The sequence below is a fragment of the Lathamus discolor genome, chromosome 9 (assembly GCF_037157495.1).
Source record: "Lathamus discolor isolate bLatDis1 chromosome 9, bLatDis1.hap1, whole genome shotgun sequence".
Classification (NCBI taxonomy): Eukaryota; Metazoa; Chordata; class Aves; order Psittaciformes; family Psittacidae; genus Lathamus; species Lathamus discolor.
The window spans coordinates 21,529,634-21,552,352 of NC_088892.1; the positions used below are offsets into that span (position 1 = coordinate 21,529,634).

Consider the following 22,719-nt stretch of genomic DNA (forward strand, 5'->3'; position numbering starts at 1 on the left):
GATGGTGTCCTCTTCAAGTCAGTGCACGTGGATTATCCGCACTATAAACTCCCCAATCAGTGGTGGCAGCAAAGCTGAAATCCAGCAGCTTTTTGAATTTCCAGCTCAGAGATCACCTTCCATATCCCTCTTCTCTGGAGCATGTTTGTAACTGACCAAAGGCTGCACGAACTAAGCACGAGACCATCTGCGAAGCAGCAACAACAGCCCCTTGTTCGTGATTTCCAGGCTTTTTAAATCCCTTGTCTTTCCCCTGCTGACCATGATCAGGAACGAGTTCAGCAGGAAGGGCGAGTGGTTTCCAGAGTAATTCCCAACAGAACTCCGTGAGGGAGCCGGGAGCACGCCTTGGCGCCATGCTCATGAGCAGAGCGTGCCATGCAGAGAGCCCTTCAGAGAGGGGCCGGGATCAGCAAGAGAAGGACAAACAACACTCGTGGCCAGCTTTTAAAGACAAAGCTAAATACCAGGGTAGGCATTTGCTAACACGATAGCAAAGCCATCAGCAAGGCTGCTCTGCCTCCTCTCTGCACACCCCACAAGGACTGAGTAAGTCACACACAGAGAGTGCTTGAGCAGTGGAGGTGCAATATGGGTTGTATTAAGTGGAACTTTTAATAAGATTGTGGTAACACTGATTTTTATGTTAATCTCTGAAGAGTTTGCTTTGGTAACGTTTAACTGATAAGCACATAATCTAGTTTTAATTTCATCCCTGCAGGTGTTTCCCGATGGTAAATGTTAAATTTTTATTGCTTCCTTAGGCACTAATAATAGGGGAAATGTTGGTAAGGCTCTGACCATTGGTATGCAGATAGCATCCTACTTTATAATAGCTGTAAATCTGACAGGATAGGCTCTTACTTTTGAGATGACATTATAAATCTGTGTCAGCACTGAAGTAAACATCTTTGGAAGGAAAATGAAACAGAGATGTTATTAGGGGTCTAATGAAATAACCATAACTGCTCGTTTATAAGAGATGTACATGCACAGGCTCGAAAGAAGTAGAGCCCATGCTGGGCTGTAGCCTTCCAATGAGCAGGACAATGGAGATTCTCAGCAGGGTCCTCCAGATGATGCAGAAATAGATCCTACACTTCATAAAGATGATGACTGTCTATAAAGCTCTAAATGTTTGCTCTCTCTGAGGCTTCTAAACGATTATAAATGCCATGGTGTCTAAGACTCAATTACGGCTTCCTTCCTACAGCTTCATGGCGCAAGACAAGTGTTAGGAGTTCCCACATGAAGACACCAAGTACAAGGAAGAGAACCCTGATACTTGTCTAAAGTGCAATGCAAGCATACTTTGGGTAAGATTCACTCAGTACAAGGCCTGAGAGGGACTTGAATGATCACTTAGATCTTACACTGGCTTTGTTTTCAAGAATGAGCAAGCATGAAACCTGCCCTTGTTCGCATTTGGTACTTTAAAGATACCTACTCTTTAGGCTATATTTTCCCCAGATAATTGTATCTGTCCTGTAGCCTATACAGCTCTCTGGTGTGCTGTGCTCACCGTGTTCACAGCCACATCTCAGGGACCATTAGCACAGGCAGAGAGCTGATAAAAGACTTCTAAGGTGGAACTGGCTTGCCTCCAGCCAGTGCGGAGCACAGGCAGAGAGAGCTTCCAGCTGTCTTTACTCTCCTGTATAGGCATGCCCTGAGAGGGATTACACTTTAACAGAGGTCTCGATATTTCCTCAACGGTGCTCAGATATGTGGCTCCCAAGGTCCACATTAGTCATAAAAACAAACAGCCTAACCTCTGACACAAAAAGCTACACGCTGGAACGTCAAAGTCCCTAGTGCCATGAAATGGGAATACAGCATGCTGCCCCTGGGGAGGGGGGGCTGACAATCTGCTCCCCAGCAAGGAAAGAAACCCCAACCAAACCTTTTACTGGTGAATTAAAGTTACCAGAACGGCTTGGACACTTTAGGTTGAGCAATTCTTGATTCTGTTAGAGGTCAGAACATGCATGCTGCCTTAAGGTGGATGTTTGGACGAGGTGTTTTGTTTCTTCTGATAGTGTTTTAAAATGAGAAATAAACAGACTTTTAAAATAAGTTGACATTACTTAAAAAGAAAACTCAATTCATTTTGTACAGAGGGCCAAGAGGAAAACAACACAACATGGGTGTGGATGGAAATGAAGATGTGTCACTCCATTTCCTGAGTTACTTCAGTCAAAGAGGATCTACCACATTGTGCCATGGGGAAAGCAACTGTCAGGAAAAAGTAGCACATTAAGAATGTGCACTATTAAGAATTAAATGCATTAAAAGCTGTAGGGACAACTCGGCTATATCACAGACTCACAGAATAGTTAGGGTTGGAAAGGACCATCTAGGATGGCCTAGCTCCACCCCTTGCCATGGGAATGGAGATGTTCAGCTCTCTCGTGGCTGCACGAGTCCTTTTCCTATCAGACTTTGTAAAGTCCAAGTGATCTTGTGTAACTGCTTCAGATGAGGATCCATTAAAGGAGGCCCCTCATCAAGTGTTGCAGTCATCCTCCTGAAGTGCACAACACCAGGTATGTGCCATCTTTAGAGAACCCACAGAACCCCAGCGCCAGCCTCTCAGTATCTAAATACTACACAGTGTCCTTCTGCCATGGCAGATCAAGTGGAATGTGCTGCTAATCAAGTGTGAAAATCACAGGAATCAGGCCTAAGGCGGTGTTTCTCACAACTTAAGACAATCTTCTCCATGGTAAATGAGTTGAGAATCTCCCATATGAAGTATTTCAACAGATGGATAATCACCACAGCAACCAAAACCACCACAGGGTTGGTCTTTTTCAGGAGCCTTGTGTATGTGCAGGCTCCAGGCTCAGGTTTCGTGCTGAAGGAGGCAATATTTTATGTAACACAAGACTAGCCAGTGCTTGGAGCTCACTCGCAGTGGTTTCTACAGTCAGTAAAACTCAGAGGACCAAACATCAGCTCCAGGAAAAGCATTTTCTTAGGCCTCAGATCACACTTAAGGTACCTTGACAAACTTGTCGCAGATTCTCTATTGCATCTTGTGTCTCTGCTCCTTTGTATCTGTATTTCTGAATACTCCTTTATCTACAATCAAGGCCTGCAAACTCAGCCTGCCTCCAATACCAGAAATAATTAGTTATTTGGGCAAAATAAAGTAGCCCCAAAAGGAGAAAGCCAAAGAAACAATAAGCTAATGATAAAGAACTTCCCACAGATCTAATTCTGGTTTCTGCCACACATGGCAGTAGTCTTCATCTCCCACATGGCAGATGAGCAGCCTACCCGCAGTACATGGCATGTGGGCGCACTCACATCCATCCTCTCAATGGGTTTTTATTCCACATAAAGCACATAATTCCACAGCAAGAGGAGCAGCAGGACTGTGCCCAGCCCAGCTTTGTGCATCCCTAAACCAAAAGCCTTGGCACCAGTAAGTTTATCAAGCGGCTCTGTAGTATTTTTGTGTGTGTCAGTGCTGGTTAAATAGTGATGGCACACATGGACCTTTAGGAATGTTGGGTATGGAGCATAATCATAGAATCCTGGCCTGGTTTGTGTTGGAAGGGACCTTAAAGCTCCTCCAGCTCCAACCCCTGCCACGGGCAGGGACCCCTTCCACTGGAGCAGCTTGCTCCAAGCCCCTGTGTCCAACCTGGCCTTGAGCACTGCCAGGGATGGGGCAGCCACAGCTTCTCTGGGCACCCTGTGCCAGCGCCTCAGCACCCTCACAGGGAAGAGCTTCTGCCTAAGAGCTCAGCTCAGTCTCCCCTCGGGCAGGTTCAAGCCATTCCCCTTGGCCTGTCCCTACAGGCCCTTGCCCAAAGCCCCCCTCCAGGTTTCCTGTAGCCCCTATTAACGTGCTCCTAAGTCTCACCATTTTAAATGATGTTTTTTCTCATGTGATCATTCTCTTTATTCCGGATTTGAATATCCCTGGAACACGTTTATGCCTGCAGCTTCTCCCGAGCCAGGTCTCCAAAACCAGGAACACCCTCCATTGGAGTAACACTCCCAACATAAGCTTCTGAATGTATCCTGAAGGCTGGTAAGTCTGCTTCAAACCAAGAATTCCACTTTATTTTTAACCATAAATGTTAAACTATGAGCTGACACTTGTCAAGAAATACGTACCTATTTTTTTTTTTTTTTGCCATTTTTTACATTTCCATAAATTCTGACAAATTACAATTTCTCTCTATAATGAAACTGCAATATCGTGTCATCTGTGGCTCCGACACTGTTAATGAACTATGAGCAACCATTAGCCGCGCAGAAGGTGGTACTCGAAGACGAATGCTAACCCACACCACTTGGCCAAGCTGCACCGTGGGTATTTATCCCTCCTGTTAGCCAAGGTCTCCCATGATTTTAAACAGAGAAAATACGGTACTTCCCATCCTGGATCGTCCCGTGCTGTCCTTGTGAAACCCTTCTGGCCGCTGTAGGTGGGCGAAGGCTGGTACCGGGGCCAAGGTTTTGCAATGCTGTTTGACTGGATGGCTTAACGTCAACGTCGATTATTCACCTGACTCGCAGCAAAACTGTTTCGCTGCGTTAATGCAATTGGGGGTGATTTTAGGTGGGGATTATGCTGATGCCGTCTTGTCTTTTCATTATACAGGGCTTAAAAGCCCAAGTCACGAAGAACCGAAGAAAGATGATGGTGGATGCTGCCCAAAATGAGCTGAAGTCCACGAAGAGTTTAATAAAAACCCATGAATAAGAGGAACATAGAACAAAGCAGCATGAGATGGAGTTGCGGTGACAGCACGCCCCATTTGAGCTGCACTGCTGTGTGGTTAAGAGGCCCATATTCTCCTCATTACCGCGTTTATTCTGCATTTAGGGACACATCCAGGAACGCATCTCCCCTTCTTGCGCCGGGGCTGTGAGGGATCGGCTGGAGCTCCGGGCCCTCACCCTGAGGGAACCGAGCCGGGATGGACCCACACGGCCCAAGGTCAACGGCAGCGACGGCCGTGAAGGGGCCACGGAGCCTTTGGGGCAGGGGCTGTGCCTCAGAAACCATCCATGAGGTAAATTCGTGTTAACACGGCCCCGTGTACCGCAGCACAGCCGCGCCGGCCGCGCAGGCAGCCCAGCGACCAGACCCGCGGCCGGGACAGCCCAACGGCCCCACCGCCACCCGCCCGCCCCAACATGGCGGCGGGGGGCGGAGGAGGAGGAGGAGGAGGAGGAGGAAGAGGGCGGGTGTCGGTGCGGGCCCGGGGCGGGGCTCGGTGACGCTCGGCAGTGCCGGGCGGGAGCCGCCGCGCTCCCGGTAGCCATAGCGGCGGCGCTGCCTGCACTGACGGGAGCAGGCGGGGGGGGGCGGACAAAAGGGGCCCGAGCCCGCACCTCAGCGGCCCCGGAGGGTGAGTTCTGGGCCGTGGGCGCAGCGCGGCATCCGGCACCGGGGGCGGGGGGGAGCGGAGCGGCACCAGCGCCCCACACCGCGAGTGGTCGGGGGGCCGCGGGCACCGACGGGCCGTGACAGGCCGGGCCGGGCCTGTGCCGGCAGCGCTGCCGGAGCCCGGCGCCCGCGGCTCTTCCTTAGCGGGCCGTGAGGAGGAGCGCGGCCGAGGCCCCGGCCTGGCCGCTGTCACCGCGGGGCAGCGTGAGCCGGGTGTGTGGCCGGGGCCCGGTTGAGCTCGCTCCGAGGTGTCGGCGGAGCAGCGGTGCGGGGCGAAGGTGCTGCTGCGTTATCGCATGGGCAGGGCAAGGCGCCGGCTGCGGGGAGAGGCCCGTAGAGAGCGGATGCCTCAGCCTTTATCCGTGCTGCTCGCTGCCGCAGAACAAAGAGGATCAGTTAAGCGGGTGCAGTTGGTGGGGGTTCCGTGCCGTCGGTCGGTGCGCTCCGGGAGCGAGGTCGGAACGCCTTTCCTCCCGCCGCTCCCTGGGGAAGGAGCGTGTTCCTCGGTTATCTGTGCCATCTCGGCGGTTGAGACAAGTGCTTGGACACGGCCGGAGACGGGGGGAAAGGCCACGTAGCGCTAACGCGTTTCGGTTTAGTGCGTGAAACACAAACCGAAAGCGAGGAAACGGAGACTAAAGCAGATGTGCCCTTGAAACGCTTCCACCCTGTCCTGGTTTCGGCTGGGGTACAGTTAATTCTCTTCCCTGTAGCCGGTACGGTGCTGGGGTTTGGATTTACACATAGGATTCTTCCGAGCAATACAGTAGAATGGCTCAGAAGCAGCACACAGCGTTTATTTCACTTTCCCCTGCTTTTACGGAGCTTCTAGTTGGTTTTTGGTTGGTTTGTTTTGTGGGGTTTTTTGGTATTATTGCCACCTTTTCAGCATTTGAGGAAATAAAGGAAAAGAACCAATGTGGTCCTAATGCATTTTGCTGTCAGTACTAGCAGGATTTAGGCATGTTGTAGTCACCCGTGCTAATAGGTAACGCGCCGAGACTTCTTCGTGGCACAGCATCCTGGAGACAGTTCCTAATTGCATTTCTGGCCACCCTGTAAGAGGTGAACAGTCACAGATTCCAGCCCGGGCTTCGTGAGGCAGCAGAGTGGTCCTGCCAGTTTGAATGGGACTGGCCACCTACTGAAACGCTTTGCAGGATGTGTGCCTTCCTAGATCAGCACGTTGAGGTGGGGTTAACCAACTCGCTCAAGGTCATGGAGTGTCCGTGGCGGAGGTAACAATAATGGAATCCAGCCATCCTGGCTGCTGGCTCCGTGCTCTGGGTGACTCTCCCGGATAATTGCAGGTAGTTTAAACATTGGTTTGCGTAAGTGCACGGAGAGGCCTTCAAAACCTGCTGGAGGAACAAAATGTGCATAGATCTGCTCTGGATCGGGTGCTGTGTTTATGTGGAGCTCATAATTGCTCAGCATGAGTTTTGAAGAAGAGTTTGTGGCTTGTTTTGTAAACAGGCATTCAAAAGGCATCAGTTTTCTTGAGGCTATAGCGTAGAAAGGCTTATTGTGTAGGTTTAGAGCCTAGATCAGGAGCTAGAACAAAAGCAGATCGCACTGTGATGGAACAGGTTTTGAAAGAAGTGTGATTGTAAAGAGGTTTTCCTCTGAATCAAGTGTTTACCAGATGACACTGTAGTTATTTGCAGTTGTGAGGAGAAAAACAACCACCAACAGATGCACTTGGAAGCCATGGTGATGAGGCTGTTGGAAAACTTCCTCTCTTGATTTGTGTTCTCAGCGGATACTTGTTCAGTAAAACCAAATCACAGTTGTTATTTCTGACCCTGGAGAGAAGTTGTGTTTTGCTTTATGTTTTTCTCTGTGTAAGTTTATGAAGGAAGGGACATCAAAGGGAACGCTGGCAGATCTATGCTATTGTGACACCAGCAGTATATATTTAGTAACTTCAGGGAGGAAAGATCCTTATTGTGCTAAAAAAGATATCCATGGTGATTTTTGGACTTCAAAGTGAGCGGAAAGCAAGCTGGCTTTGTTCAGGTGTTACTCTTTGGCCTGTGTCCTGTAATGAGAGTTCTGTTGGACAGATTCCTGCACCAGTGAGGAGCTCCATTAATACCAGGAGGACCTGTGGAGGTCACAGAGCTGAGACTGCAGATCTTGGTTTGCGCTTACCTCTGTGTTCTGCAAGCAGTCACAGTGACTGTCAGCTACGATGTTGAGTGATCATGGTGAGAGTCTGTTGTGGTGCACAAAGTGGCAGCTGTGTTTCTTGTAAATGGCCTGGCTGGAGTGCCAGAGGCAGCCTGCTGCATAGCCCTCTTCATGGAATCCCAGCCTGCTTTGGGTTGGAAGGGACCTCAAAGCTCCTCCAGCTCCAAGCCCTGCCATGGCAGGGACCCCTTCCACTGGAGCAGCTTGCTCCAAGCCCCTGTGTCCAACCTGGCCTTGAGCACTGCCAGGGGTGGGGCAGCCACAGCTTCTCTGGGCACCCTGTGCCAGCGCCTCAGCACCCTCACAGGGAAGAGCTTCTGCCTAAGAGCTCAGCTCAGTCTCCCCTCGGGCAGGTTCAAGCCATTCCCCTTGGCCTGTCCCTACAGGCCCTTGTCCCAAGCCCCTCTCCAGGTTCCCTGCAGCCCCTTTAGGCACTGGAGCTGCTCTCAGGTCTCCCCTTCAGGAGCCTTCTCTTGTCCAGGCTGCCCCAGCCCAGCTCTCTCAGCCTGGCTCCAGAGCAGAGCTGCTCCAGCCCTCGCAGCATCCCCATGGCCTCCTCTGCCCTCACTCCAGCAGCTCCACGTCCCTCTTGTGCTGCTGCCCCAGAGCTGGATCAGGGCTGCAGGGGGGCTCTCCCCAGAGCTCAGCAGAGGGGGCAGGATCCCCTCCCTGAGCTGCTGCTCATGCTCTGGGGGTGCAGCCAGCACACAGGGGGGGTTCTGGGCTCAAGCACACACTGAAGCTGGGTCATGGGGGGCTTCTTGCCAACCAACACCACATGAGCACTTCTTGAAGGTTAATCCGTGCAGGGAAGTTCTGATGATACAGGCTTCCTCTGTAAAAGTCTCTGCAGTTTCCTATTGATAAGTGCTGTATGGAAGCTATGCTGTTAATACTGAACTATCAGATCAGTGCAGCACGTGTGTAGTTTATAATTCAGTCTTTGGGAAAAGCCCTTTTACAGATGTCACTTGATGCAGTATCCCAGTAAGGTGACTTCCAAGCCAAAAAGGGTTGTCTCAAAAAGGTTACTTGCTTAGAAATCCAGAAACTTATAACGTGAACAACACTGCTGTGTCAGCAGGCACAACTACTATGGGCCTGGGCTCGCCAGCTTTTCCTTCTGCCAGCTTGGGCGGCGATTTCTCATCCAGCCAAGTCAAATAAGAAAAGGAAGCAATAACGGGATATACTTTTTAAAGATCAGTGGCTTTCTGCTTGCAAGTTGTGGAATCCTGGGATTTGCAACGGGTGTCTTAAGGGAAATGAGCCTATTAATAGGTATAGTGATCCACCCCTCCACTGATGTGGGGATCTGTGGGGTTTTGGACACCTCAATGCATGCTGCTGCTGAGCTGACACCTGGTTTGACACCAGGAATCGGAAGGAAACTTGTGCAGTGTTGAAATAAACCCCTAAAGAATCAAAATAGCATTCATTATTAGAAATCATGTTTTAACCATTTCCTTAAATATTGTCACTCAAAAATATCTAGCAGTACTTTAAATCATTATTAGGGGAAGAAAACCCACTTCTGCTAGTTTCAAAAGCTGCCTGTGTTTCTCCTACTTACAGTGTATGCAGTATAGATATGTATGAGAACCAGAGCTGCACTCGCTGCATGGAGCTAGCTGCTATAAAAAATAAGCCCCTCTGCCTATGAGGAGTTTCAGAAGTCATTCTGCATTCCTGGGAGCTGGCAGCTTTTCCACATTAGCTCCTCCTTAGTTCCAGATATTCACATGGAGCAATGATTCTCGCTTTGCAGTTGTACCTAAAGTTGTTCAAGAAATAGCGCTTACACTTGCTGCACAAAGTGATTCCAGAGCTTAATGAAACAAAAGGGATTCACCGGAATTCCAAGCAGCGCTCCAAACCCGCATTGCCACGTCCAGAGCTGTTTCTTTCTCTGGACTCTTCTTAATAAGGTAGCAGAACATCAGCCTGGAACACAGGCGTTGGGGATTTGTTTTCAGCATATTATTAGTAGCATTTCAGTGAAGTGGAAACAAACCTGTGCTCTGCAAAGCAACTGGATCTTGGGGGAAGGCATTCCAGGGAGAGCTGTGACATTCCAGGGAGGAGTTGCTATTGGAATAAAAAATGAAACATTTCGTTTGGGAATAAGAATCAGAACCCATAAATCTGAAGAGATGACAGACGTACTCTGGTAAACACCTAAAGGTGGGTCATGTTTCAAGTATGAGACACGTATCTGGTGCTTGGAAGTGTGAACGTCATGATGTTTAGAATGCAGAAACAAGCCTTTGGGTTTGATTGTTCATAATGGGAGGGCTATTCGTGGCTAGAAAATTCAGCAACTTAATGTCTTAAGGTGCAACGAAATCAGTGTATTAGGCTGGAGAACAGCTGAGATGGACCTTGTTTTATAAAGCTTCATGGGGACGGGAATGAGTCAGTAGGAACTTTTTGTTCTTTTACTGTTTTCTACTATAGAATAATGTTGAGCCCCAAAGGACATCTCCAGGTTGATAATTAACCTGTGGGAGCTACAGTAAAACATGCTGTTCTTAGCGGGGGGAATATAAGTAGCTGTTTCACTTTGTTCTGTCTGTAGTGCATAAAGGCAGTGGTATGCGGGCTTGGGACTCTGGCCTTTATGAATTACATTTAGGATTGTTGTTTGCTCATGTCGTAGGTCCTGGTTTTAGTTCCGGAATGTCACTCAAAACAGAGCTGGGGGGGGGGGGGGTGTGTTGGCAGAGGGAGAAGTACGATGATTGTACTTTGGTTAGAGACAACAGTGATCAAATAAATAGTAAATCCCAAATCTGTTTGGGATTCTTCATCCCAGGAGCTACAGTGCAGTCATAACAAGAGTTTAGTTTAAACAAGGCGTGAAGGTGTTCCCCATTCTTTTGTTCTGAGTCTCTGGGGTTTGACATACCTCAGTGCCTGTGTGAGCAGATACCTAAGTTGTTATCCCTCATCCGGGAAGGGCACCACGGCAGAGAGATTCCTGCCTAAATGGGGATTTACCTCGTTGTGTTTCCTCACTTCTGCTGTTACTGTCCCAAGGCAAGGATGGGATATCTTTAAGGGTGGGATATACTTTTGTCGTCGTCGTTTAGTTTGTGAATTGGGACCCCAAAATGCTGCCCTGATCCCCTGAAGAAGTGCTCACCAGTTTGTTTCATAGCAGTTTGTTGCACAGATGGAAACCTGATGCAAATATTTTCTTCTATTTCTGTATTTTGGAAAGATTTTAGAGGTAGATTCATAACCAAGCATCACAGTGTGTATTTTTACACCTTTATTGACTGCCTCAGTTCTGTAGAGACTTATGGAAATAATCTTGCCTTTTCTCTCTTTTTTCCCCCTTTTTTTCCTTTAGAATTGCCAAAATGCTTTGGAATTCTTAAACGCTTCAAAACCTGAAGTCCCTGAGGATACAAAATCATAAGAACCCAAGAAGCAGCAAGGAGGATTCAGTGCCAATGCAGCAACAAAAAAGACAGCCAGAGTTAGTGGAAGGAAATCTTCCTGTTTTTGTTTTTCCTACAGAACTTATATTTTATGCAGATGACCAGTCAACACACAAGCAGGTGTTGACTCTATATAACCCCTATGAGTTTGCCTTAAAATTCAAAGGTGGGTTTCTTAGGTTAAGTTCTATTTAAGGGTTAGTTGGTGATCTTGAACAGTCCAATTATAATTCATGCCACAAATCATACTTGTGGCAAACCCAAACTCGTGTCTTTATGTGTATCTGTTCATGAAGTTGGTGAGGTGTTAATTCCTGAGTTGTTACCACTCCTGTCCTTTCTGTTCCAGTTCTTTGTACAACTCCTAACAAATATGCGGTGGTTGATGCTACTGGTGCGGTGAAGCCTCAGTGCTGTGTTGATATGTAAGTAAGAGTTGGTTGGTTTTCTTTTGTAATGTCGAACATTGAATTATCTTGACATCTTTTATTATTTAAGAGGTAGCGAATGACAGCATGCATAGTATCAGCTAAGTTGGATACAGTATTATCCTAATCTCCTATATTCTTGTGGCTGTCTGGTCTTTGCCATTCTTTCACTCTAGGGCAAAAGTGTTACACTATCGGTCATGCTTCCTTCTGTAATTTGTCTTTAGGCATAAATAAATAGTAAATGCAGTATAGTTTGTACACGAGTGGTGAGAGTAAAATGAGCATCCTCTGAGCACTTTTTTGTTAGAAATAACAAAAGCAAGACTCCATCTGCAAACAAGTATTTCTCACACAGAGATCGCTCACACAGGGGATTTCTGTGTGAGAAATACTTGTTTGCAGATGGGCAAAATGAAACCGTGTGGAGTTCTGCTGAGCACACGTTCCTGGGCCATGTTTACTAAAGGTTCTTTGGCCTACCTTTCACCCTGATGGCCTCTCTCGTTCTCTGATCTCTCTCTTCTTTACTTGTTCCCCTTGTCAGGTCCCGGCTTAGTAACAGAGAAAATGAGAAGTGACCACAGAAATGGATAGGGTCTGTAGGCTGCTACAATTGAAAGTTGAGTCTGGTTTAGACCACCTTCTTTGCTTCTTCCATTTGGCACCTTCTTTCTGTGCTGATGTCCAAGTACAGCTGAAGAAAGTATGAAATACCTAGAGGAGCAGACTGAGCTTTCTGAATAGAAGTATGTGTAACACCTTCTGGGATCTCTGGCTGGCAAATGGCCACGTGAGAAAACACCACTAGTGAAGGATCTGTCTTTTGTCAGATAAATAATACAAGCCTTGGGGAATGGCTCTTTCCCTAAATGTAATTTGGAAGATTCCAAGGACTCACCAAATAGAAGGGAAGTTAAAAACATGGACCTAAAAGGTTTCAGTGGGCAGGGATAACAATCCTGCAAATGGAACAAAACAGGTCAGAATATATCAGTGTATCAGGGAGCCGTTCCAGCCTTTAGCAGACATTTACACAAGCTTGAGGACGTTTGGTTAATCCTAAACAAATGTCTTTTATTAAAGAAAGGAAAATAAGACATGCATGTTCCCAAGGGAGAACTGTTTCCAGCAGAACCCCCATCCCATTCCAGTGGTTGCTGTCTAAGGGCAGTGTTTACTGCCGGGCTATGAGCAGTACTATGCAAGTGTGGCCTTTTGCCAGATAAACAGATATTCTACGGAGCTTCCAATTATGCAATGGGCTCTAAAAAGAAACAGGAGAATGTAGCTGTTTATAGGGGTCTGCAGAAAATATCTCTTTGCTTGGCAGGAGGTGCGTGCTCTCAGAGCACAGCATTATGTACAGGTTCTGTTTAGGTTGGTACTAAGAGTAGAAACAAAAACCGAAAAGGAAGTGTTAAAGGGAGAAAGAAGAGTTGAATCTGCTGAGAGTCGTATGAATTAGGATTGCCAGGGGGGCAAAACCCCTCTGTTTTAATGAAGCCAGTTGCCCAGCCAACACTCAGTTCACTGAAAGCCTGTCATAAGCACTCTTTCACCTCTAAAGTGACATAAAGCTAGGTACACTAGTGCACCTTCTTGCTTGGAGGGTGACTTGTCTCTGCTTCCTTGTTGAATAGTCGATTTAAACTGGATACCGGTTACAGGCACTGGCTCTGTGTTACTGACTGTGGGTATCTTGATATAGTTCATTTAAATGAAGAGCACAACACAAAAATCTTGTTTCTTGTCTGTATTATTGCAAAGATAGGTTTCTTGAAGCAATTTTAAGACTACTCTCCTGTATTAAGGGTGGAATCATTTTTTAGCCCTCAGGAGATGGCAGCCTTCTTGAAGCCACATCACTCGTATATAGGTGTATTTCCAGATTAGCTTTTGTTAGCTTAGAAATTGAGAATAGCCTTTCACAAACCCCAAGTTTTCCACTTGGAAGAATAACTAAAATCCCTGTTAACCCCGAGAGCTGATACGAGCTGGAACCTGAATGTTACAGCTATTTAATGCTGGAGATGTGTTTTCATAATGAATCATAACTGCAGAGGGGATGCAGTTGAGCAGAGCTCAGAGGTCTGTGTGCCTTTGAGCAGTGTTCCTTTAAACCTGTGCCATTTTCGGGTCCCACATACATTTTTTCCCAATGGAATACCATAAAACTAGAAGGAATGCAACAGTTCCCACCCTGCTTTGCTGTTGAAGCCATCTTGGGCAATGTATTCAGAACAGCTGAGCAACAGAGTGATTTCTGCACAGTGAGAAGGTTTACCAAGAAAATAACTGAGTATAACACAGAGGCTATGTCTACACTGCAGTCTGAGCTGTGACTGCAGCTTGTGTAGCTACAGCTGGTGTAGCTATTGGTAGCTAGTGAAGTATCTGCAGCATCATGCATTTCAGATCAGGCTATGAACTGTGGTCAAGGTTGATGGGCAAAGGTCTGACAGCACAGAGCTCTGCTATTGATACCCACATTGACTCACTGAAAGGTGAAAGATGTACGTGGAGATCTGTGGCTGTCATTTCTACTGCACTGTTACATGCTCTTAGTGGGCTTCGATTCTCAAATCCCTTCACATCTTGCTGACTTGTCTACAGAGGGAATGAGTTTGGCTTCTCAGAAAGTATAATTGTAAAGCTTTGAGCCTGGTTTCCTTAAAAAGCTGGACTTCGGCCATCACCTGCCCACGTGTTTGGCAGCTCTGCTTTTCTTCTGCCTTGTCCATTCCCCCCCTACCTTTTGAAATCACTGGCCAGCATCAACCAACTTTGGTGAGGGAGGAGGCCTCATTCAGATCATTGGTGTTTCATGCACGCTGGCAGCTGGGCCAGAGGTGGGCTTAAGATAAAGAATTAACTGTTCCTTTTGGCGAGCCAATTGGAGCAGATGTATTTGGGAACCAGAGCAACGATAAGGAGGGGAGAGAGAAGGCAAGATCTAGTCTTCAGGCATATGGAAGATAGAGGAGATAATGGGGATGTGGACTATTGCAATGCATCTGTGTAGGGTGGGAAGAGGGGAAACACTGGGATATGTAGGATGTAATTCCACAAGAGAAGCGCTGCTTATTAGTTCCTCTGTTTGAAAATGTGCTTTTCCTCTGCAGCGTGATCCGCCACAGAGATGTTCGGGCTTCTTACTTTGGTGTGATAGATAAATTCCGTCTACAAGTGTCTGAGCAGAGCCAGAGGAAAGCATTAGGGAAAAAGGAGATTATCGCAACTCTGCTTCCATCTGCAAAGGAACAACAACAACAAAAGGAAGAGGAGGAGAAGAGAATAAAAGAACACCTGGCTGAAAGTGTCTTTTTTGAGCAGACTTTGTGTCAACCAGGTACGTGAAGTACTTTGACCCTCCTGTCTCCTGAAGCTGTTAGGGACAGCTCCAGTGACTAGAAAGACTAAAGGGAGTTTTAACCCAATTCTCTTTAAATACCTGCAAGACTGCTGCCGTTATCACTGGGGGATGACAGTGCCCTAGAACCCAGATTGTGGCTATTGTGCTCATGTGTCTTGATCAAGACCCTTTGCTGCCCCATGGTTGTGTTGCTTAGAGAGTGCCTCCATTCCTCTGGAGCACAAGCTCCGTGCCAGCCAGAGGGAGTTCATCTGCAAAAGGATGGTAGCTATTTTTTCCCTTGGGCTCTCTCAGAACATATGCCCCTTCTGAGTTAGTTCCAAACCCTTAATCCTCCATTTCCTGATGAGCAGAAATACTGACAGAAACATCTTCTAAAGTGCTCCTTGTTCAGCACCATCTCCTTTGTGTGTCTCACAAGTACAGAACAGCTCTGTTACCAGCTGGAAACTCTGCATGTTTCATACATGAGGAAGTGAATCAAGAGTCTTGGGCAAAACCTGGACTTGAACGGTTAAATTCAAGTGCTAGGGGGAGATATTGGAAGTATCAAGTTGTTCCAGAACTGGATTTAAACTGATTCTTGACGGTCTCCCTCACTCGTCCTGATTTACACTGGAATATTCTTGTCACTTGTTTGAGTTTTCATGACAAGAACAAAAATCAGTTCCTGAAAATAGGTGAACCTGCTTGAGAGCGTTCCTCTTGTTAAAACCAAACTGTTCCACCAGTTACACATAGGTTATTGGCTGGTGAAACACCTTCTGAGGAAACTGAAACCAAACAACCTCAAGAGATAGGTATTAGTGGGGTGGATGGTTATAGCCTACAAAGGTCTCTGGGCTCACAGGACAAAATGTCACCATGACAGTTGTTCCGGTACAGAGGTTTTGAACCATCCTGAACAATCTGATACTGGTCTTGATCCAAATGCTGCTTCTCTGCTTAAAACCTTTATTGACTTCATTCTACTGCTTGCTAACTGCAAAACAGCAAACAAAGCAAGTGCAGGCTTTGCATCTAACCTACAACCTGGAAAGTACAGGTGTATGGAATTAAAACAGAACACGTATTGCTGGTCTCTGAGGATGGAAAACTTGGATAAAAACATTGGCTGGTTTCCAATGGGATGTAAGAATTTGGCTGGAGGTATTCAACTAACGTGTCAGCAGCTCTTCTCAGAGATTACACAGGGTGCCTCTGAGTAGGCTCCAGCTGTATGAAGGACAGTTCCTTTATAGTTTGTGTGTCCTTAATCTGGTGACGTTGTCGGAGGGGTTCATTCCCATAGGTTTTAAAATAAGATTCCAGTATTACTAATTTTTGGCATTTAAACTGGTTCAGGAAGGTGCAGCCCCTGAATCCTCTACAGAAGGAATCTCACCTGGCCCAAGAACATGAGCTCCTGCTGTAGCCAGGCTTTGTGCTGGGTGTGGAAGCTGTTACCTGCCTGTGCAGCTCTTTTAGGTGTTCTTTCCTCATCGATTACTTATCACTTACCAAAGAATGGAGGCAGGATGCATGGTGAAACCTCAGGCCCTGCTGAGGCATCCAGCTCTCAGGAGTGTGTATATATAGCTACCAGGCCTGGCAGACTATTCCTGCAGAAGGAAGGGGTTTGGGAAATCACGTGGAAACAAGTTCCAGCATCAGAACAGGGAGCAGCAAAATGTGAAAGGTTCAGAAGGGTGGGTGTAAGAGTTGTTTTCCACCCCCTCCAAACTCCAAAGGGAAAAGAAAATCCCAGGATGTTGCAGCTCCAATGCACCACAAATGCTTTTTCCATAATATTGAACACGTATTTTGGTCAGATCTTCCTTCAAACTTAGATGTTCCTTCCTCATCTCTTCCAGAAAACAGAACTGCCTCGTCGGGACCTAGTTTACTAACAGTCTTCCTAGGAATAGTGTGTATTGCAGCACTAATGCTACCTACATTGGGGGACTTGGAATCCCTGGTGCCTCTCTACCTCCACTTAAGTGTGAATCAAAAGTTAGTAGCTGCTTATGTTTTAGGTAAGTATTTTGGCTTTTGTCAATGTTTTTCTTACAGCTTCTGCATTTGCCAGTGACTGATGGAATCCAAATCACCACCATTACCCTTTGGTTTGCATCTCTACTTAGATTTTAACTTGCAGCCAAAGTGATACCAAAGTACGTTAATTCTCATAAGCATTTTAGACCAGATTTTAGTTGATATTTATTATATACAGGCCCCTGCATGTTAGTTAATTTTCATCTGACGAGTGTCCAACTGTAGTCGTCTGCCAGCAAACCTGAATGGAATGTGCCATTTCTTATTCTTACACTGAAACAGGGAGTTCCCCCGTTGCAGAACCTACATCTCCTCTGTTCTGTTCCTCTCTCCAGCCCAGAGGAGCAGGTCTGAAAGGCTCCATTCACTCCATAAGCAGCTGAAATATTGAACTGGCTGCTCATGGCCTGGGTAGGTGGATTCTTTGCTGGGTAAAAAACGGGCTTGATGGCAGAGCCCAGGGAATGGTGGTGAATGGTGTCACATCTGGTCACTAATGGCATCCCTCAGGGCTCGGTGTTAGGGCCAGTGTTGTTTAATATCTTCATTGATGATCTGGATGAGGGGATTGAGGGCACCCTCAGTGAGTCTGCAGGTGACACTAAATTAGGTTGGAGAGTGGATCTGCTGTAGGGCAGGATGCTCTGCAGAGGGATCTGGACAGGCTGGATCCATGGGCTGTGGCTAGCGGTAGGAGGTTCAACATGGCTAAGTGCTGGGTCCTGCACCTGGGCCACAGCAACTCCATGCAGCACTCCAGGCTTGGGGAAGAGTGGCTGGAAAGTTGCTCATGGAAAAGAATCTGGGGGTGCTGAGTGACAGAGCTGAATATGAGCAGCTTGTGCCCAGGGAGCCCCCAGCATCCTGGCCTGTACCAGCACCAGTGCAGCAGCAGGGCCAGGGCAGGGATTGTGCCCCTGTGCTGGGCACTGGTGAGGCTGCACCTCGAGCCCTGTGCTCAGCTCTGGGCCCCTCACTGCAAGAGAGACATTGAGGGGCTGGAGCGGGGCCAGAGAAGGGAATGGAGCTGGGGCAGGGCCTGGAGCCCAAGTGTGATGGGGAACGGCTGAGGGACCTGGGGGGTTCAGATGGAGAAGAGAAGGCTCAGGGGGGACCTGATGGCTCCCTACAAGTGCCTGACAGGAGGATGGAGCCAGGAGGGGCTGGGCTCTGCTCCCAAGGAACAAGGGATGGGACAAGAGGAACCGGCCTCAAGCTGCCCCAGGGCAGGTTCAGATGGAGCTGAGGAACAATTCCTGCCCCAGAGGGTGCTCAGGCATTGGAACAGGCTGCCCAGGGCAGGGCTGCAGGCACCGGCCCTGCAAGTGCTCACAAACCCCATAGACAAGGCCTCAGTGCCACAGGTCAGTGGTGGCCTTGGTAGTGCTGGGAACGGTTGGACCGGATGAGCTTAAAGCTCTTTTCCAACCTGGTTAATTCTATGAATTGTGTAGAAATAAGTTACTGTAAGCCCTTCCCAGGAGAGCACCGGTAGCCACAGTCCTTCGTGCTTTGTACCTCCTAACTTAGCAAGCGTGGGGAAGTTGCACGTTTCATTTGTGATGACTGTTTGTCTATGACTGTTTCAGATTGGAAGAACAGTGTCACTAAACTCAATTCTCCTGCCCCACTACCTGGCACAAATGAGGAGTTACAGGAAAGGAGCTAGGCAGCTTCAGACTGATAGCTAGAGGTGAGGTAGTGGTGGGGAAAGACACGTGTTCACGGTGGTTCATACACACAGAGTCCACTCACTGATTCCTGCAAGTCAGTCTGATGAAACAGTTGGAAACCTCACTTGTTGCCCTTTGCCTGAGTCACTGGTGGTGCCACTGGTGCTGTGTTCTCAGACCTTGCACTGACTCCTGCCGTGTTTTTATCTCTGGTTCTGAAAATGACTCCAGTTTCTGCTGGTGCCAACAGTTTGAACCCATTTGACTCGATGCATTTGCAACAAGTCCAGCCTGTTTGTAGATTCGCTATGAAGTCCTTACAGGGTTTGACTCCTGTGGGAGCAGCACTTTTAGTGCTCGTGAGTTTATGTGCAGCTCTTCCTGTGTAGAAAGTTGAGTGCCCTTGGGAAGATGGAACCGCTTTCTTCACACCGAAGCACAAGTGCATTGTGTGCCTTCAATTGAAAAGGGAGGTTGATGCCCATCAGTTGGGCTTACAGCTGGGAAGTATTTGCTTTACAGCAATGAGTTAAACCCCTTATGGCCTGAAAGCCTTTTACAGGTGATACGGGCTGTCCTGTAGCACCTTCCAGAAGCCTCTGTTATTGCTCTGGGAGGGTTTAGGTAACCCAGGCTAAGGCCTACAGCAGTTGTGGCAGTACCAACTCTCCAAGCTAATGCAGACCTTAAGCAATAGCTGAACTGTAATTCCTCTTCAGTGGGTGCATCGCTTATGGAAGGCAGCGTTAGAGCTCTGCTCTGCCACACCTCCATCCTCAAACCTTTACCAAGTCAGTGAGTTAAATCACTGTGTAGTGGCAGGACTGTCAAATAGTCTCAGAAATGTCTGCATGCATGGTAGAGGAGATGTGTAGGCTTTAGCTGAGCTCCGCAGTGAAAGGCTGTTCCGTGAACACCATCTGAGCCTGCAGGAAGGGAAGATTGCCCAAGAACTGATAAATTACCACTCAGATGTTGTGTAAGGCTGGAACTGAAGGAGCCCTCATGTTTTCCATATTCCTTGTCGCCTTGTGCAAAATAAATCATGGCTAAGAACTTGCAGAGCTGGGCTTTTTCCTGTATCAGCACATAATTAAAGTGAACTTCTCCCTGTGCCATGAGTAGGTTTATGAGCCACACGTCTCCTGCTTTCAGCTGGGTTTAATTGGTTTTAACCTCTATCAGCACAGCTCTGCTTTGCTTTCCTCCCTCCTAAAGGTCACAGCAAAGAGTCTGCAGGAAGCTCCCTGTGCAGACTCACAAGGAAGCTTCACATCTGAAGTCTAAAACTGGGCTTTGATCAGTTCTGCACAGAGCAGAAACAATGCCCCAGAGCCTTTGGCTGAGTCAGCATTGGAGTGACACTGCCCCCATGGAAACCGGGGCTTGCGTGCTGCTGTTAGACTTGCCACAGTCAAAGGCTCAGAGTGAAGGTTTCCCAGGGGTGAGCTCAGTCATGGTTTGGATTATTTCGAGCTGCTTTGACACTCAGGTACCAGATACACTGCACTTGAGTGTCAGCCTCTGTAAGCAGCTTGTGACTCCATCAACACTTGGAGCAATCCTTCTGCTATTTCAGTGAAGCGTATATATAACCTGTGCGTGTATTTATGCACTTTCACCTTCTTTTCTGGGCTGTGGCAGGGTAAGCTGTCTATTTTAAATGCTTTATTCTGTGAAATGAAGGCATTCAGTTGTGAATTCTTGTCTTCCAGGTCTCATCACCATGGTTATTTTGAGAACATGAGCAATGAGTTACTAGGATGTCAAACACCTTACTGTATATTCACATCATGAATGTGGACTGCCTTTTACTCCCATTTGGCGCATTAAGATGCTAGCAAACCCGTTGAGTGATTTCAGATCCCTTCAGAAGTGTAATATATTTTAACTATGTATAATAAATGAAAGACTCAAAGCACTTTTGGGTGCTTCTGTATCAGACAGCTACGAAATGTTCAGTGATACCTGTGAAAATCACTTGGAAAACTTTTATATCTCCGCCTACTGTACAAAATCCTTATTAAAGCAACCTTTGTTATTTTTAGTCTATGTTCACATCAGTGTGTGCTCACTCGGAAAGCAAAACCCTGTCCTCTGTAAGACATCCATGTGGTCTGTGGTTGTACGCGCTGGGGCCGGTGCCCAACACTTCTGTATCCCTCCCAGGATGCGAGTCGTGACTGAGCATGGAAGCGACTGACAAAGTCCAGCAGTGAAACTATGAAATAAACCATGCATTTTAGGTGAAGAATTCCTTCTCCACGTCCTTGCTTCAGCAGTGCCACGCTGAGTGCTCGTTTTGTATCACAACTCTTAAGACAATAAAGCCAAGTTCTGGCATCCAGCTCCTCTCATTTCACAGGCTGCATGTGGCAGGTGACCCGAGTGGCATTAACAGAAGCTGAACTCGCACTGAAAACTTCCCCATTTCTTCTCTTTCAGAGACCAAACTAAGTAGAGCAGCCCAGGGATTCCTCCGTCCCACCCCAGCCATGCGAGAGGAGGGGTTTTGTATCAGAACCTCCTGCTCAAATCCCAGTTCTATATGCCATTTCTCTTGTTTCATACAAGATGCACTTGACGTCACTTGACATTTCATGGGTGAGAAGTTTCTGCTGAAGGGCCTCTATTGCCGTGTTTGATTCAGACAGACAAATCTTTGTTCCTCAGTCTATAGAACATGCTCTGATCTGTATAAATGACATTTTGGAAATGAAGCCTTCTTTCCCCCCGCCCCTGCATGTTACGGGTCACTTTCCTGCTTGTGCATGCGAGGCTAAAGAAACAATGCAGATACGTGTCACTATAAAACCCCCACAAGAACAAAAGGAGAAAGGTTGAATTGAACTTGTTGAGCACTGTATGTTTTTTCTTATATACAATACAAATAAGTCTTTAAAGGGCAATAAAATGTAACTTCAGTTTGATTCGCAGGAGCGCTGAGATTGTGTCATCTGTGAGGGTCAGAGGATGAGGAAGAGTCAAACATTAACCCTGGTTACAAAGCAAAGTTCCTCACTGGTTTGTGGAGGCCGTGTTCCAGCGCCTGTGCTGGAGCCACCAACCAATGAAACTGGTTTTGGGACCAGAGGCTCCTGTGAGCTCTGAGCTCCAGAGCTTTGCTGTCACTCTAACACCTACGCTGCTCATTCTGATTTTCATGGGGTGGTTGAAGCTGCTGCTGCTTGAGCAGGGCAAGGAGTGGAGCACAAGGCAGGAGGACAAAGCTACTGTGCGGTCCCTCAGCCTTGCGCCGATGCAGCAAGATACACGTTTTATTGTGTCCAAGTTGATGGAAGAAACCACAACCACAACCCCACCTTTTCCATGCATATCCTGGAGTGCCAGGGTCGTGGTTTTCTTGCCAGGCTCTTAGGGGAGTACCGAAGAGAGAGAATCCCACATGGAGGAACTCTTCGAGTTGCTATCGCAAGTGTTGATGCCTGCAGATGGTGCATGGGCACAGCATGGGAAGGGGATCACAGGACACCGGCCATGACTGACACCTTCAAGGAATGCAGACTTAGAAGAACACCTTGAGCGAAGAAACCAGTACCAAAACATCACCAGCAACTAAAGCATTGGAACGTTCCTTCAAGGACAAGCAAGGAGCGCATTAAGATAAAGATGAAACGCGCAGTGTAACTTGGCACTTGCAGATAAACCTGGTGCTCGGGCGAAACAAGCATGACAGAGGTGAACTGTGACTTCTTCCTGCTTCAGGGGGGTTACAGCACACTCTGTAAGCACAGATTTATGCCAGTGTTGGCAAAACAGGACCTGAGGATGGTTTAAGTTCAGCACCATGAGGGGGAACGTATCGAACCCTGCTGCAGCATGGGCACGGGGAGGCACTCGTGTCCCAGCGCCAGGTGGATACACAAGATTTATAAGCTGTTTTTTGATGCCTATGCGTATCTATGTACACACACACACACATGCATGCACACAGCCATAGTACTTAGCAGGGCTGTGGGAGACACTGACTGCCTTTGGAAATGAGACCTGAGACAGTGACGGTGCCTTCTCCTATAAACACCAGGAAAACCAGTTAAGAATGGGTGTCATTTCCCATTCCTGCCTCTTAAACAAACAAAACCAGCCATTTCCTTGCCATGGAGAAGTGCTCTCAGCAGACAGTGGGGAGGGCTTG

At 47.5% G+C, this 22,719-nt stretch overlaps 1 protein-coding gene across 2 annotated transcripts; it reads left to right on the forward strand.

The window, feature by feature from the left end:
• Window positions 1-9,372: 9,372 nt before the first annotated feature.
• Window positions 9,373-20,610, forward strand: MOSPD1 (motile sperm domain containing 1). 2 transcript variants are annotated; one of them, XM_065689804.1, is made up of 7 exons: window positions 9,373-9,790; window positions 10,962-11,218; window positions 11,402-11,477; window positions 14,606-14,832; window positions 16,710-16,871; window positions 18,480-18,583; window positions 20,279-20,610. In XM_065689804.1, exons 2-6 carry the CDS (start codon window positions 11,065-11,067, stop codon window positions 18,557-18,559), a joined length of 699 nt encoding a protein of 232 aa, XP_065545876.1. In that variant the 5' UTR covers window positions 9,373-9,790; window positions 10,962-11,064; the 3' UTR covers window positions 18,560-18,583; window positions 20,279-20,610. The 2 variants fall into 2 exon arrangements, with proteins under 2 accessions (XP_065545876.1, XP_065545877.1); XM_065689805.1 differs by lacking the exon at window positions 18,480-18,583 and having other exon boundaries at window positions 9,566-9,790.
• Window positions 20,611-22,719: the final 2,109 nt, after the last annotated feature.

Excerpts from the sequence above, each read along its gene's own strand:
- MOSPD1 (XM_065689804.1), top strand. The coding sequence starts at position 11,065 with ATGCAGCAACAAAAAAGACAGCCAGAGTTAGTGGAAGGAAATCTTCCT. Across the intron at positions 11,219-11,401 it reads GTTTGCCTTAAAATTCAAAG|TTCTTTGTACAACTCCTAAC; the intron begins GTGGGTTTCTTA and ends TTTCTGTTCCAG. Across the intron at positions 14,833-16,709 it reads GCAGACTTTGTGTCAACCAG|AAAACAGAACTGCCTCGTCG; the intron begins GTACGTGAAGTA and ends CATCTCTTCCAG.